Here is a 17322-nt window from a genome sequence, read left to right on the forward strand (position 1 = left end):
TGCTTTAGAGCCTTACAAATGGCAAATATCGAATTATACTTTTGAGAGTTAAGGAAATTGGGGGAAGCAAAACCCTTCTGTCCATTGCTTTATATTTCCCCCCAAATGGCTCTTCATTCTTCACCCTTCTTTCTCTTCTTCCTGGTACTCTGAGTGTTTCTTTGAAAAATCAGTTCCTAATTAGAGGTCTGGGCTGGCCCTGTAACTTGCTTGAACAGAGAGAATGCTCTGGAAGTGAGGCTGAGTAACTTGAGAGGCTAAACATTAAGAGGTCTGCAGCTTCCACATGCTTCCATCTTGGGGCACCCTGCTTTGAATCCTGACATCATTCCACGAGGCAGTTCAGGCAACCACATGGAGAGGTCCACACAGAGAAGAACCAAGACCCAGGTCAATGTCCTCAACTAACTTCTCCCAGCCAACGGCCCATCACTAACTTCTCAGCACTGTGAACGAGGCCACTTTGGACCTTCTAGTCATCCACCCCAGTGGAGTGGAACTGTCCACTCAACTCTCAGAATGATATGAAATATTTATTGCTTCAAACCTCTAAGCTTTAGGATGGGCGTTACACCCCAAGCAACAACTGAAACAGCAAGAGAAGAAATCCCCTCACCTGTTAGGCTGTAAACAGATTCGGTCATAGCCCGTGAGCTCACACAAATCCTTCTCAAGCTCTCTGAAAAGCTGCTGGTACCCTTGAGCTTGGTCCAAAGGCACAAAGGGGTGGATGTTTGCAAATCCACTCCATGTGATTGGCTGAAGAGCAAGAAAGGAGAAAACATATGTACATACACATATCGTAACAGAGGTAACAATATTAATGATGATCATGCTGACGATGGTGATGGTGATGATGAAAGCATTTTCTGACACAGAGTGCTTACTATGAGCTACGCACTGCTCTCAGCACTTTAAATATATTCCTTCATCTAACTCTCACTGCAATCTTACAAGGTAAGTTCTATTACTGTCTTCAACTTACAGGTGGGTTGCAGAGTCCCAGAAAGGGAACTTGTGCAAAAATATAATTTCTTTCTATCTTTTTAGGGACAAAAAGACCAGAAAATATATTTATATCCATGAAACCCAATAAGTTGTTTCAAGTACAGTTTATTCAAATTCTTACATAGCACATAGATTATTGTTTCTTCATTAAGCAGAACAAAACAATAGAAAAGCAAATGGGGGAAATGTTCCTGCCACAATATAAAATGATTTCCTTTGCCTGATGTGATTTGTTACATCAGAATTACCCTGTGAAATAAAAGGAACAAGATAACTTTGCTAAAATGGATCATGGTCTAGAAGAGATATTTACCAACCACCATAGCAGGTTACACAAATCTTCTGCTGACACAAGAAATAAATTAAAACCTCAAATATCTACCCTTCTGGCACTATGCATGGATTTCTAGAAAGAAGGCTTAAGGTTCTGAGGGTAACAACCACAAATTGATTTTTTTAAAAAAAGCTTTTAATGTTGCAGGTTTAACAAAAGAGAGTAAGAGGGTAGGAAGGTATAAATACTATATGTTTAATTATTTTAATATTTCAAAATAATTTCACTCATACATTTAAATGATCAGGTTGTGGTAAAATTAGAGTTTCTGCCAATATTGCTGAATAGCAAGGCTAAGGATTATTAAAGTAGTTATTAACTCACAGCCCCAGGAGCAGTTTTCTCTAGTTACGTACAAGCCAGAACAAGTTCCTTCTTAGTAGAAGTGACCTACTTACTTCAAGTTCAGATGCACTGTTAAGCTTCATGGTACAGGACCCCTTTAAGAAACACAGCCAAATATATCATATTAGTGATTTCCTATGGTCCATATGATCAGCCCTTCAATCTCCCCATGTGGCGACCCTTCATCCCTCTTGCAGCATATTAGATGTGACCCAAGAGGTGAGATCAAGGTGGGGTTGGAAGGGGGAATAAAAGTAATAATTACCAGGGGAATCATGCTGTGAACAAGGGAAATGTCTTTGTTTTCCAATTTCTTCATATATCGAACAATATTTGTCTCTGAGTGATAGCTGTGAACACAAAACACATGATTTGGGCCAATATAGTTAGGTGAGAGTCCATACATATTCTCCTGAAAGGTCAGACACACTGAGATCTACCTTCAACATACAGATCACACTGGGCATGCCGGCATGCCAACAAAGCAGCAGCGGGAAGGGCATGCATGACAGGGTATGGAGCCCCAAGAACCTCAGCGGATGGCCTGGGACAAGAAGCTGCCTGCGGTCGTGAGAGGAAGGTTGGGAAGAAGAGAATGTTGGCTTCCTGGGTATGCTCTTCAGCCTGGCAACCATGCACCTAAACTCCCCTCCTCCCGGTGAGCAGAATTAGGGACAGTGCCAAGGGAGCAAGGCCAACAGGAAATAACGTGTGCTTTGCCCAAATCAGCAATGGGAACCTTACAGCAATGATCTATTAGGGAGCCACAATAACCCGGCATGGGTGAGCCCATCACATGGGTGACCACATCACATCGAAGTCAGAAGCCACTCTCTACTGGCTCTCAAGCCACGGCACACAATGCAGAAGTCACACTAGCCACACAAACCTGTTGAACACTTGATTTGTGAGGAAGGGGCTGGTTCTCTTGAAGGTAGTGGCTAGAATACCTCTCCAATCCTCACCCATGCTTTCAGCAACCAGCTCCTGCACGGAGAAACCACAGAAACTAAAGGGCAGGCATTGTCCCTAGAACCATGTGTCAACAGCCAGGCCTCCAGTCAGCGTGTATTCTAACAGAGCATCAGAAATCCCCTAGCACCTCCCACCCGCCCATTTATCACCCACCCCCCAGGCATCGGGAATGGTGTGTCGACAGGTGTCAGGACTTATGAATTGTGGAAATTCTCCAAAGCACTGTTTTTAAGTTCTGTTGACCTCAGCCACAGAAAATAGGAAAACTGTGCAATTTTTAGTGCAAAAAAGTTGACATCTTCTGCATGTTCCTTGATTAATGAAGCAAATTCCAGTAAATTATTTTAAAAGGCTATAAAAAGTTGCCATGATAACACTCAGGTAAGCATTCTCGGTGACACTGCTCTTTTATCTTTAAGAACAAGTCTAATAAAATACAAGTGCCAAGGCCATTTAATGGAGAAAAGAATAATCTCTTCAACAAAAGTGCTGATTCCCAGCTGGCGTGGCTCCGTGGTTGAGCGTCGACTGTGAACTAGGAGGTCACGGTTCGAGTCCCGGTCAGGGCACATGCCCGGGTCTCGGGCTCCATCCCCAGCAGGGGGCGTGCAGGAGGCAGCCGATCAATGACTCTCATCATTGATGTTTCTCTCTCTCCCTCTCCCTTTCTCTCTCTGAAATCAATAAAAACATATTTAAAAAAAAAATGGTGCTGAGAAAACTGGGTATACACATGCAAAAGAATGAAGAAGCTGTGTCCTTATCTTACACCATATACAAAAAGTAACTGGAAATGGATTAAGGACCTAAATTTAAAAACTAAAACTATAAAACTCTTGGAAGAAAACAGGGGGAAATCTGCATGACCGTGGATTTGGCTATGGTTTCTTAAATACGACCAACACCAAAAGCATGAGCAACAAAAAAATAGAGTCATTAAAATGAAAAACTTTTGCACATTGAAGGACACTATCAAGAGTGTTAAGAGACAACCCACAGGATGGCAGAAACTATTTGCAAATCATGTATCTATTAAGGGTTTAATATGTAGAATATATAATTAAATAGATGGCTGTTCCTCATTCTGCCCCCGGAGGGTCGTATGGCCATCTAGAAGCTTCAGTGGGCGTTTGTTCCATAAATATTCCTCAAACATGTGGAACGAATAAATGTGATTAAATTTAGGGAAGAGTTCTAGAGGGAAGATGCCTATTCAGTCCTGCTCATTAATTAAAGGTTATAAGAGAATAATGTGATACTTCTTTGATGATTTACACTTGTTATCTGAGACTGAGGTCCTCTCTCAGAGAGGACATAGTCAGCCAGGACTACAACATCCAACACTCTAGACCCTATTTCTACTTTAGTAAATGCTTCCTTTCATTAAGTCATTCATCAAATATTTATTGAGTGCTTCCTATGCAACAGGCTGTAGAGTGTTATAATTAACACCGGGCCATAGATCTAGGTAATGACTGACACCTCTCCCTTTCATTCTCATTCCATGGAATCGTAACCTTTCTCCCCACCATGTCCCCGCTATTTGTTTCAGAAACCAGCTCAGTCACATTGAAGTGCTTCTAGTTCTCAGTAATCTCTCTCCGCCTAGCCTTTGTGGCTGCTTTTCCCAGTGCCTAAAACACCTCTGGCCCCATTCTCCTCCTCAATTGTGCCATCTTAGTTTAGATAACTCCTACCCATCTTTCAGGTCTCAGCTTAGAGCAATTTCTTCCAAATCCTGGTGAGAAGCCCCTCCTCTGTGCTCAAAGAGCACCTTCGGACATCACCCATTGTAACACGTCACCTGGATTGCAATCTCATGCTTGTTTGAATCCGTATTATACAAGATTTGAATCCTCAGGCTACAAGCTCCATGAGTGCAGGAATCATGTCTAATTCACCACTCAGGGCCTAGCACAGTACCTAGCACATATTAGGTCTTCAATAAATATTTGTTGCATGAATGATTATCATAATTGTCCCAGAATTGACATAACCAAGATGCCAATGTCATGAATTTCTGTATTAGGAACAGTTTTGATTAAATACCATTAACAATCCTTCCAACTAGCCTGCGTGCATGGTCCTGGCTAGGGCGCACAGCAGTGACCTCTATCAGCAGTCACAGTAGCCAGGGACAGTTAGTGGCATAATTTTAACAGCAAGCCACCCAATGCCCAATGTCACACTGCCTCCCCCCCCCCCAAACACATATACACACTCAGGCCCACAAGAGGCAAACCCATTTTTGACACAACCTCAAATAGTCATTATGAGAGTGCATGTTTTTAATTCACTTACTGCAGATGACTCACAGCCAAAGATCCACAACAGGTCATCCAGATCTTTTTCATTGACTGTTTCATCAAGAGAAATACCAAGCTACAGGAATAAAAACAAAAGAGAAAACGTCAGCTCTAAACACCAAGATCAGTAGAGAAGCTCAAGAGAGGTCAAAGGGGAGAAGGTGCTGGACAAAATTCCCAGTGGTTCTAAAATCAGGGTGCCAGTTGGTTACCAAATTGGCCCTTAGGTGCAGGGGGCTTAGACCAGCCCCAGACTTCACAGGGTTTATAGTTTTATAAGCCACTCTGGACTCTAACACTCTGATGGTTGCAGGGTACTCCTATTGGTACTGGATATGCTCACCTTTTCCTTCCCTTAACTTGATTTATTATATCATTTGTCATAGCCTTTACCTTGAAAAGTCATGTTGTGAAGAGAGGAGTAAGAAAAGATGTGCCTAACAGTCTCGTATATGAAAACACAGAGTCTTAAGGAAAGAAGACAATGAAATATCCTTTGAAGAGTCACAATGTTCCAAACTGGAAATGAAAATCGCTTATTAAAAAAAATAGCTTGTGCCCAAAGTTCCAGTATTGAGGGCTTTTTTTAAATAAAGAGGGAAATTTTTAATGACAAAAGTCATGAAAATTTAGAGTATTTGTTTAAAAACAACAACAACAGAACTGAAAGTTTGACTTACTGTGCCATCCTCAAAAAGCCGAAAATTGATTTGCCTCTGAGCAGCCCTGCCCAAAACCTCCTTCACTGAGCAGCCACACTGGATCTTCAAAGTGTCAAAGAACAAGTCATGCTGGAGTTGATGCCCTGCTCGCTTGAGACCTAGACAAGGTAGGAGATCCACCAGTTTCCAACCCAGGAACCTGCTCCTCCGCCACCGACATTTCCCAGGGAAATAAAGAGGCAAATCCTACTACAATGCAGCCTGCTCCCGCCCTACCCAGTGTTTTGTTGGCTGCTTTAAAAAATAAAATGTTTACTACTATGCTATAGAAAATTATAAAATATATATAAAAAAGAAAGAAAAATCACCTAAATCACCATCCAGAAATAACTAGTGGTTACATTCTGGTATATATTCCTCTAGAAGTGTGTGTGGGGGAGAGGGGGGCGGGGAGGATCACATACATATATTTCTTTACTATTTTTTTAAAAAATTAATATATCATAAACATTTTGCTTTTCTGCAAATCAGAACCCATATCATTATTTTGAATGGCTGTATGTTGATGTACCATAATTTGACTAATTGCTTATTATTGGGGGGTTAGGCTATTTCCAAGATTGTGCTATTGTCAACAGTGTTTCAATGGAAACTCCTAACTTCCCTATTAGATTATTTTCTTTGGATTCCTAGAAGTAGACTTTCTGGATCAAATTGTAGACACATTTTAAAAGCTTTTTGATACATACTGTCTAAGTGCCCTTATAAAAGTCATACCAATATCAGCATTCTTTTTCATCTTTGCCAGTGTAATGGGAGAAAAACTATTTTATTGTTTCAATTTTATATTCCTTTGAGTAATAGTGAGGTTGAAATTATATATGTCCATTGACCATTTATTTGTGTACTTATTTCTTTTAAAATTACATTTAATGTCCTTTGCCCATTTTTCTCTCAAGGTGTTCATTCTTCTTGCATATGGGATGGAGGCAGTTAGTAAGAGCTCTATGTATTAAAAACATTGCCTGCCGGTGTGGCTCAGTGCTTGAGCATCGACCCGTGCACCAAGAGGTCGCTGGTTTGATTCCCAGTCGGGGCACATGCCCGGTTGCAGGCTTGGTCCCCAGCAGGAGGCAGCTGATAGTTGTTGATGTTTCTCTCTCATAAGTGTTTCTCTCTCTCTCTCTCCCTTCCTTTCTCTCTAAAAATCAATAAAAATATATTTAAAAAAATATATTAACTCAGTCTATCATAGAAGTTGAAAATCTTCCTAGTTTTTTATTTGACTTTTAATTCTGTATACAGTAACGAACATGCAGTGAGTTTTCAATTTCACTTACTCATGTTTATCAGTCTTGTTATGCCCAAGAGTTTTAAAAAAGATATCTGAGTGCTGGCCAGCATAGCTGACAGGTTTGGTTCCTGGTCAAGGGCATGTACCTGGGTTTTGGGTTTGCTCCCCGCCCCTGGCTGGAGTGGGTGCAGGGGGCAACCAGTCGCTGTGTCTCTCTCACATTGTTGTTTCTCTCTCTCTCCCTCTCCCCTGCTTCCTCCCTTCCACTCTCTCTGAAAAGCAATGGAAAAAGTATCGTCAGGAGAGGATTAACAACAACAAAATATATCTGACTCACCTTCAGACAAAATCAAAGTGGCATTATGCACCCTCCTAGCAATATGCTCCAGCCCGCGGGAACCGTGGTAGATTGCAAACATAGCAGCCATATTTGCCAAGAGAGCCTAAAATGACAAAGAGCTTTTAAAGAATCATGTTTAGCAATGTGATGGAAGACAATTAGTAAAAAGGGCTATTATTTTGACTTGAGATACCAAAATTGAAAACAGGGACAAAGCAAAATGATCAGATTTCCTGCATTCTTTATGATAGTTGGGGACCATTTATAACAGGCCTGAACAGCTGAGGGGGAAACACAGCATTCAAGATACTGTGGACTCACTGTACTAAACCTTCTAAGGTGACCATTATAAAAGGGTGCCATTCATGCAATACAGTCATGTTACCCCTAAAGGGGAGGATCAGGCTGTCATCAGACATCGAGACACAAAATTTAAGGTCTTTATGGCTCCGCTGTTGGAAGACAGTGGAGCCATAAAGACCTCAGTGGGGAAAAAGTGAGATCCAAAAATTTTATACTCAAACAGTTCTTCAAGGATAAAAACAACAAAAATTTTCAAAAACAGAAGAAATCAGGCAATACAATTCTCCTGAGGCCTTCAATAAATCAGAAGGAGGTGAATTTCAATAACAAAGAGATAAATGGAGACTCTGTGGCAAAGATGACAATGCAGCTGCTACAAGAAGAAGTCTGGAGTCAAAGACACAGAATGTTCAAGAAACAACTCAACAGACACCTGTCATCTTTTCACAAGAGAGAGCAATTTCCATCTTACAAAGAGAATGACACTAGAGGTACAAGCAATTGTTTAATGAAACCAATCTTGAAAAGGAAACACATGAGCCTGGCTGGGCGTGGCTCAGCAATTGAGCGTTGACCTAAGACCCAGGTGATCGGGGTTCGATTCCCGGTCAGGGCACATGCCCGGGTTGTGGGCTCGATCAATGATTCTCTCATCATTATGTTTCTATCTCTCTCTCCCTCTCCTTTCCTCTCTCTGAAATCAATAAAGATATATTTTTAAAAAAAAGAAAGAAAGAAAAGGAAACACATGAAAGGAAATAAACACCAGAGTTATAAGACCTGAAGAATGAGAACGTGAAACTCAGAGAAGAGCATGGCTATCTCCAGGGTAGACATCACTTTAATAATTGCTGAAAAAGATAGAGACCTTTTATAATCAAGTTTAATAATGAAGTATCAGCTATACATAAACTGGAAGAAATAAAAAAAAGAACATAACTTGTTCATTAGAGACAGCCCAGGTTCACTTGGAAAATTAGAAAACCCTAATGCACTTATGGTCAGATGGGAAGCTTCTGGAAGAACATGAGCAGAAAGGGTAAGGCAGGAGCAGTCAGCTGCAGAGGAAGGGAAAATATGTGAACAGAGAATTCAACAAATGGAGTGTAAACTACAGAAAGTAAAGGCATCCTGTAAAGATCCATTAGATGTCAACAGAGGAAAAGCCTGTGACAACTGGCTCCTTCCTGTGATACTAGAAGAGCTCTTTACCTGAAAAGCAGCCACCTTCCTGAGGCTAAAAAATAATACAAGAAAACCAATTGAAGAGACAGCTCCAAAGGCCAGGGGCTTTAGAATGAGCTATAAGAAGACCTTATCATTACTGCCTCCCTGGAGAGGTTTTCTAAACCCTGGTGGTGCTTTGAGCCAATGCTCTGAGAGGGAAGAGCACTGAACTGCCCATTGAGGTATCTGTGAGATCTCTCTCCTTCTCTGACCCTAAATGAAAGGGACAGACCCAGAATAGGTCATATGCTCTCCATCTGATCCTAGGAGTTGCTTGGATATCAGAAAATACTGCTCCCCTTGATCTGAGCCCTTGGGCAGCTTCCTGGTAACTCCTCTTATTTCATCAAGACACGAATGCTACATACCCTGAATTGTGAAGTGTGTGCATACACAGAGCACCAGTAAAATACTCTGTATTTTGGTTCTGACAAGACCACAAGGCTTTTCTACCAACAGGATCATAACAATTCTGGTGTGCTCACTGCTCAGTAGGTGGTGCATAAATTAATGAACAACTAAGTGAATGAATGAGTAACTCATTTCTGTAGACTGCAGGGCATTCATGGGGCAGGGCAGGTATGTGACCTACCTGAGCTGTGCAGATGTTGCTGGTAGCCTTGTCTCTCCGGATGTGTTGCTCCCTGGTTTGAAGAGCAAGACGATATACTTCTTTCCCAGTGGCATCTCTGGGCCAAGAATAAAACATCCAGTTAGCACAGGTAATCACAGCACCAGCAAATTGTCATAAATGGACCTGCTTTTTTCCTTCCCAGCTTGAAGTGAATTTAGCAAATGAACTTGGGTACAAGGCCATAAAGAAACAATTTCCAAATTATCCTTTTCTAAATAGGATTATTAATTTTTAGTTTGTACTGTGGGGATTTGAGGCACCGAGATGTAGACAATAAGGCTGGGAACACTGAAAGGAAAATTTCCAGGAATTACTCAGCCAAATATAATGTTGGTGACTGAGGATTAACTATCACTCTGAGCTTCTTGGCAGACTCAGGAAAAAGTGAAACATCTGACAAAGGAAACAGCATCGCTGTACTAGAAATCTGAAGTGACTATAAATCAAAATGCTATTAATCAACTTACCACTTGTCTCTAATAAACATTTTCCCTTCCAAATACAATTAAAAATTTGGATAAAGGCAAATATTTAGCAATCTTATCCTTTATTTATTTATTTATTTATTTATTTATTTATTTATTTATTTATTTTTTAATATATCTTTATTGATTTCAGAGAGAGGAAAGGAGAGGGAGAGAGAGAGAGAGACAGAAACATCAATGATAGAGTCATTGATCAAGCCCACAACCGGGCATGTGCCCTGACCGGGAACTGAACCCTGATGGCCTGGATCCCAGGTCGACGGTCAACCGCTGAGCCACGCCCGGCCGGGCAATCTTATCCTTTATTTAAAGCTTTGGGGTCCATTTTCCAGAAAGGTAAGAAGTTCAATATAAAAATATGCAGACAGCCCCGGCCAGGTAGCTCAGGCAGTTAGAGCATTGTCCCTGATATGCCAAGGTTGCAGGTTCACTCTCAGGTCAGGGCACATACAAGAATCAACTAATGAATGCGTAAATAAGTGGAACATAAAAATCAGCAGATGATAATTAATACATTTTTTAAATTAAAAAACCCTGTGCCTCATCTTATCTGGTGAAGAGACATCACTGAAAAAACACACCTAATGTGCCTTGGCCTGTGTGCCTCAGTTGGTGGAGCATCGTCCCATCCACCAGGAGTCGTCCATTTGATTCCCGGTCAGGTCACATGCCCGGGTTGCAGGTTTGATCCCCAGTAGAGGGTTTGCAGGAGGTAGCCAATCGATGTTTCTCTCTCTCTCCCTTGCCCTTTCTCTCTCTTTAAGTCAATAAAACATATTTTTTAAAAAGCTAATGTAAGAATAGTTGAAGAAACTTATTTTTACACTAAAAAACAAAGCACCTTTTGCTATCCTGTGGCAAGTTGAGAGTACTTTCAAATGTCACATTGCCAACACATCATTCACTACTCCAGAGTATTCACTTACATTAACAGATCAAATTCCCTACAGTATCTTTTCCATAACCAATCATGTTTTTGGTTAGTAAGGGAAAATCAAATTCCCTACAGTACCTTTTCCATGAAGGGTCAAATGATCATGCTCAATTTCCCAATAATAATCATGTCATTCATTTAAATTCTTAATCTGAGGAACTTCATCAATGAGAAGCACTCAAGAAAGCACATTTGGAAATTATTCAATGGCCAAGTGGCGGGCCTCTAGGAAAGAATATGGATCTCAATGGGTGCAAGATAATCTCTCATTGCACTTGTCTTTATATAACCATGTGGCATAGTAATACTTTCAAGAAAGAAACTAGTCAGATATAAAACACACCTAAAATATTCAGTCTCTCAAGGCATCATTTAACTTAAATACATTTATTTATGACCTCAGAAAAAATATGTTATGAATTACACACACACTTTTTCAAATATGTACAAACTCATGGCACTTGAGAAGAGGCACTAACTAGTTCACACCCCAAACAGATTCTCTCTTCTGAATCTATGTTGTACATTTCTTTAATCAACCCCAAGTGACCCAGTTAAGTTTAAAGAGCAATCAAGGAAGGAACAGGGAAAACCATGGCCACAATAAAAAAGGAGAAACATGAGTTGCTTTACCTTGTAACTCCCACCATTCTTCCAGGCATCATCCTCACCAAGCTTTCTCTGACTGCAAAAAAGGCTGCATGTGGTCCGCCATAGCCCAGGGGCACCCCAAATCTCTGTGAGCTGCCCAGGGCGATATCTACCCCAAATTCTCCAGGAGGCCTCAAGATACACAAAGCTAAAAGGTCAGTAGCACAGCAAACCAAGCTCTAGAAAGGAAACAAGAGAAAATGGACAAGGTTGTTACCTTCCCTGAGAGAAGCGAGAGTAGCAAATTACCTTCATTGTAGGCAGACTTGGTTCATATTGTGTGAGCTTCACTTATTCATTCAATCATTAGAAGTATTTACTGAGCGCTTTTTATGTGCCAGGGATCAAAAAGCAAAACAAACTTGAAGAAAGAAAGTAGGAAGGAGACTGTTTTACCATTCCAGGTGATAAATGTATGTAAATTAAGACACGCCAAAAACTATAATTCAAAGTAGAGACACACCTCCACAGATCCCACAAGGAGAGGTCTGCCTACCCCAGTCTGATGGGCTCTCTCCACGAGTTCGGTAAAGTCTTCCACCTTTCCCTCAGTGTCTGGGTACTGGAACAGCACTCCACTGACATCTTTTCCACTGAAGTCCATTTCATGGTGTAACTTCAGCTCAATGAGGACTCCAGCATATCTGGAAAGAGAGAAGACAAAGAACAATCATGTTTTTGGTTAGTAAGGGAAAATCAAATTCCCTACAGTATCTTTTCCATAATACAGCATTCATAATCTCTGTCCTTTCTCAATGCCCACCCACCACCGCATCCCAACACACACACACACACACACACACACACCCTCATTCATACTGGGACCTTCAGCAACAATAGTGTTTTCACATCAACTCAATTGCATCCAACAGCTCAGCTTATGTTTTTCTCTCCCACCCTTAACCCTCCCCCTTCCCTGTCAGAACCAGCTCCTGAGAAAAGGTCAGAAATATCTCTTCCTAGGGCTGAAGAACCAATATCTGTAATAGCAGCGCCATCCCCACTTTCACCTTGGATCAGTCTTAGGTGAATAGAAAACCATCAGTAAGACAAAGAGGAGACTGTCCTTAGGTTCCTAAAACCTCTGCGAGAAACCCAATCTGAAGAGATGGTGGTGTGGGTGGGAGGAAGATTACCCATCTTTTACAAGGAGAAAGCAAATAAATACACCCACGAGGGATAGTCATGCTATTTTTGTTTTATCTGATTGCAGCACTAAAGTACAATATGCTTTCTTCTACATCATTCTACACCTAAAACAGACTACAACTATGTTTGCAGGAATACACTCAAAATCTTCACAGTTGTGTGAGTTCCATGTTTTCCCCTCTGTTTTTCAAAGTTTCTGCAACATTGTTGAAATTATCTTAATATTTTAAATCTTCTTTTTACAAAAAGAAAAGCCCTGGCTGGTGGCTCGGTTGGTGAGAGCACTGTCCTGATGCTCCAAGGTTCTGGGTTCAGTCCCCAGTCAGGGCACATACACGCATCAACTACGGATGCATAAATAAGTGGAACAACAAACTGATGTTTCCTGCCCCCCCCCCAGATCAATAAATAAAAATTTTAAAAACACACATGATAATATAAAGCAAAGGCAACTAAAAGAACTGTGTATTTTCTCCCCAATTCTGGCACATTTTACTTACCAGCGAGATCCTGGAAAGCAAGCAAGAGGGAAAGTAAAACTCAACAACCCCAATTTAAACCAGGTCCATCCACAATCAGTTTGGAAGTAAGGGAGAAAATCAGTTGAGATGAGCATGAGATTATCCCGAGTTCAAAATGTGAATAAAAGTAATTACTTGGCTCGAGTCTGGATGACAGCTATTGTCTGTGGGTGGCAACGAGGGTCAACAAAAAATTTCCTCCTCTTGGTATGTCTGTTGAAAAGGAAAATCACATTCGGGCATGAACGTTAAAGAAACCAGAGTACTGTCTGAGAATGCAAAGCAAAGATGGTTCTTAGAGAAAGTGTGAGCATAGTATTGTGGATGAAAAAGGGGTTCTATGGAAAGTAACCTCACAGGGTGATCTGATCATAAATTCCTAACTGGGCAGGTCATGGTGGGTAGTCAGGCCCAGGCCTATAACCTCTTTAGTAAAGGGTTTATCTTTACCTTAAGCAATCCCTGCCCATCATTTCTGTGCACGTAGATTAAAACACTTTTGAAACAAACCCTAACCAATGTCAAGAAAGCACATAATCTTGTTAACTATCCTGTAATCCAACCCCTTTCTTGCTCTCTCCCACCTCCATGGAATCTTCCTTACATTCCCTCCTAATTTCAAATGCATAAAAGCAGCTGCAAATCTGTTATTCTCCTGAGCATGTGAGATCTTGCTCCCTAGCATATACCATCAGTTTGGCTCCAATAAATTCTTGTAAAAATTCCTAACAGGTTTGGACGTTTCTTATCTCACCAGTATAAAAAATACTGGGTCATTAGTGACTAATGACCTTTACTGAATAGATTTCCACTGAAATCCAATTCCAATCCTACTTAGCAAAACTGGTGGTGGTGGACATGGGAGAGCAGATGGATAGGAAGAGAAACGATGAAAATAAGTGAAAAGCTAAGAATAATAACCAGGGAGGTGGCTGGGCAGCTGTTCATCTGTGACAGGAGGAAGAGCCTGCACCCAACCCTCAGGGCTACTTGGAAAGTGGAAGGGCCTGTGGCTGCAACTTAGAGGCCTCCATACCTGCTGAGCGAGTTTGGGGATCACCACCCCTCAAGTCTGCAGAAGCCAAGAAACTTACACGGTCATTCGAGACCAGAGGCACAAAACCTCAGACAGATATACCACAGATGTGGGCAGATTTCCCAACCAGATGACCATCTACATGAGAATCCTACCAGGAAGGTAGCTCAAATGTGCTCCCAAGGCAAGGAAATAAAAAAGGTGAGGAACTGGAGAGCAAGGAACTAACTATACACCATGACCAGCCGTTCTACCTCTAGAAATGCACCCTCAAGAAATAACCAGAGCTTCTGACAAAGAGGAGAAAGACTGGAAGATGTCCCTTACCCTGACAGAGCCTCATGCTGGGCCTCTCACCTGTGGCATAGCTGCATCGCCTCTGCAGCTGCGGTTGCCTCATCCAGCAGGGATGCGTTGGCCATGTCCATGCCTGTGATGTCACACACCATGGTCTGGAAATTCAGTAAACTCTCCAGTCTCCCCTGAGACACCTCTGGCTGGTACGGAGTATACTGGGTGATCCTGTGAGGAACACACAAGGCCATGATCATACTGTGACTCCCCTATTGGGAAAAGTTCAAGAAAAGTCTTCATTTTAGAATCACTACCTAGAAATTAAGTATGTCTCGCTTGAGAACTATATAATAGATCAGAAAGCTTCCCTTGTAGCCTCTATAAGGAAGCTCAGAATTAAAGCATAGTTAACAATATTATTCTTTGTTTGGAGATAATCAGTATTTATTTTTCTATTTTTCTAAGTGACTTTTTAATTTTACATTTCTATTTTTTTTCTTTAAACTTTATTTATTGATTTTAGAGAGAGAAAGTTGGGGAGAGAGAGAGACATTGAATTGTTGTTACACTTCTTTATGCATTCATTGGTTGCTCCTTGTATGTGCCCTGACCAGGGATTGAACTCACAACCTTGGGCGTATTGAGATAACACTCTAACCAACTGAGCTACCTGGCCAGGGCTACATTTCTATTTTAATGATCTTATCGTATGTGTTTTATTGTAAGCTGACTCTTACAATCCCCTTGAGCCAACCTATGATACTACAAACAGAAAGTTCACTTCCTATTATCTTTCTTCTTTCTAAAAAGCTCACCCCATTCACAGTTCACAATAGGAAGGTATTCAAGAATCTAATAATCAAAACTTGTTTATTGGGGGGAGGAAATCTTAGTTTTGTACTAACTAGAAGTTCTATGTGTTCCTAAGAGATTAATAGAGATTTATTTAAAAATTCTCACTAACCAGTTATTAAGAGTCTATGGATGTTAACTCCATAGCTATCAAAATTTAAGGATTAAAAATGGTTAGAAGGCAGCACAGACATGAATTCTAATCTTACCTCCTCCAGTTATTAACCAAAAATGTATCTTCACGTATGTCAGGTAACCTACTCAGTATCTTCATCTTTTTTTTCATCCCTTCATTCATTCATTCATCCTACAAATACTTACCTCATGCTCACTACGAGAAATATGATAGCTTCTGGTGACACCTAATAGGCACAATAGATAACAGTGCCTGATTTCAAGAAGAATACATTGTAATGAAGGAAAAGAGACAATAAATGAAATTATTTCATAGTGATGAATATTTTAAAGAAAATGAAATAAGGTGATAGGATAGAGGGTGGCTGAGGACTTATGACAGAGCAGCTGTCTCGTCACCAAGAATCCACTCCACCAAAGTGGGTCAGGCCGGGGCCCAGGCTCCCGCACGTGACTGACGTTGCTTCGTATGTCCACTGTCTTCTCTTTCCAGGCCAGAAGAGTACTGGGAAAGAATTTTAGGTTTCTTGTTTTGTTTTCATTTTTTTTCAAAAAGCCCTTCTCCTTTCTCTCCTGCTCTAGTAATCATGTTCAGGATATTTCCATCCATCTTTTAGTTTTCTTTTCTGGAGGCTTTGAAATCAGTGTCTTCTTACCTTTGAGGGGGTGTGGAGTAGGGAAGCTTGCCTTACCAAGCAGTATAATGACAAGGCTGAAATAAATTTTCTGAGACTTTTATTGGTGTAGGGGTATGTGAGTGTGTGTGTGTGTGTGTGTGTGTGTGTGTGTGTGTGTGTGAGCGCACACACAGCAGAGTAAATTTTTGCTTCAGTTAATTCCTTGAGCAGCCTGGCTTAGGAACTTTAAGTCTGTTTGCCAAATTCTAAGTGGGTGGTGAACTGGAATGAATGGGGCACACAATACATGATGCAGACAAAGTAGAAAGGGAATCTGAGCAGAAATGGAGTCACACAAAAGGCACAGACAAGGGGCAATTGTGACTTCAGAACAGATAAGACTTTCACACACAACAGGGCCTGCGACCATGAAAACATATGCTTAGGTTGCCTGACTAGCGAGAAACTTTCATTTTACTCAGAATCACCATTTGACAAATAGATGCATAAACTTGCACACATGCACAGGTACATATACATATGTACCAGCTAGTACATCTAATAAATGGGAAAGATTCAGTATATCCATAAAGATATAGAATATACAATAGGGAGAGAGAGAACACGAGATGCTCCAAAGAATGCATCACAGCCCTGAATATAATATTGAACAATGAGCAGCCCTGTGCACCAAACGGTTGCTTGCTTGATTCCCATCACTCAGTCAGGGCCTGTGCGCGAGGCAACCAATTGAAGTTTCTCTCTCACATCGATTTCTCTTCTCTGCCCCGCACACTACCTTCCTCTCTCTAAAAAAATAAAATAAAACAAAAAATAAATGAGCAACAAACTGAGTGTCCACTAGAAGAATAATTAAATGGACATTTGCATATAATTCTATGCCTTCACTGAAAATGATGTGTAAGAGAATATATCTGATGACACAGAAGATGCTCATGATACATTAATTTTAAAAGTTAAACGTAAAAAAAGTTAAATGTAAATACCATGATACCATTTTTGTAAATTTGTAAAAATTAGTCAACGAAAATGTAAATAGTGGTTTTCTCTGGGTGGGGAGATTAACCGTAATTTTTAATTACTTTTTATTGTATGTTCTAAATGTTAAAAACATCAGCTACCATTTATTAACTACCTTCTATGTGTCAAGAACATATTCACAAAATTTTTTCTGATTACCTTTTCTTCTTGATTTGTGA

General features: G+C 40.7%; 1 protein-coding gene across 2 annotated transcripts in view; it reads right to left on the reverse strand.

Moving 5' to 3' along the window:
- The window catches only part of GLDC (glycine decarboxylase), a 72064-nt gene that overhangs the window by 33421 nt on the left and 21321 nt on the right, over positions 1–17322 (reverse strand). For both annotated transcript variants that reach the window (XM_081151628.1, XM_081151627.1), the window contains exons 4-15: positions 14562–14726; positions 13304–13381; positions 11995–12142; positions 11481–11677; positions 9387–9483; positions 7262–7367; positions 5649–5788; positions 4964–5044; positions 2577–2674; positions 1953–2037; positions 1741–1782; positions 617–759 (exon numbers count right to left, since the gene is read on the reverse strand). In XM_081151628.1, coding sequence (XP_081007754.1) covers positions 617–759; positions 1741–1782; positions 1953–2037; positions 2577–2674; positions 4964–5044; positions 5649–5788; positions 7262–7367; positions 9387–9483; positions 11481–11677; positions 11995–12142; positions 13304–13381; positions 14562–14726 — 1380 coding nt within the window. The remainder of the gene's footprint in view (positions 1–616; positions 760–1740; positions 1783–1952; positions 2038–2576; positions 2675–4963; positions 5045–5648; positions 5789–7261; positions 7368–9386; positions 9484–11480; positions 11678–11994; positions 12143–13303; positions 13382–14561; positions 14727–17322) is intronic.

This window comes from Miniopterus schreibersii (genome assembly GCF_964146895.1).
Source record: "Miniopterus schreibersii genome assembly, chromosome: 11".
NCBI classification, from domain to species: domain Eukaryota; kingdom Metazoa; phylum Chordata; class Mammalia; order Chiroptera; family Miniopteridae; genus Miniopterus; species Miniopterus schreibersii.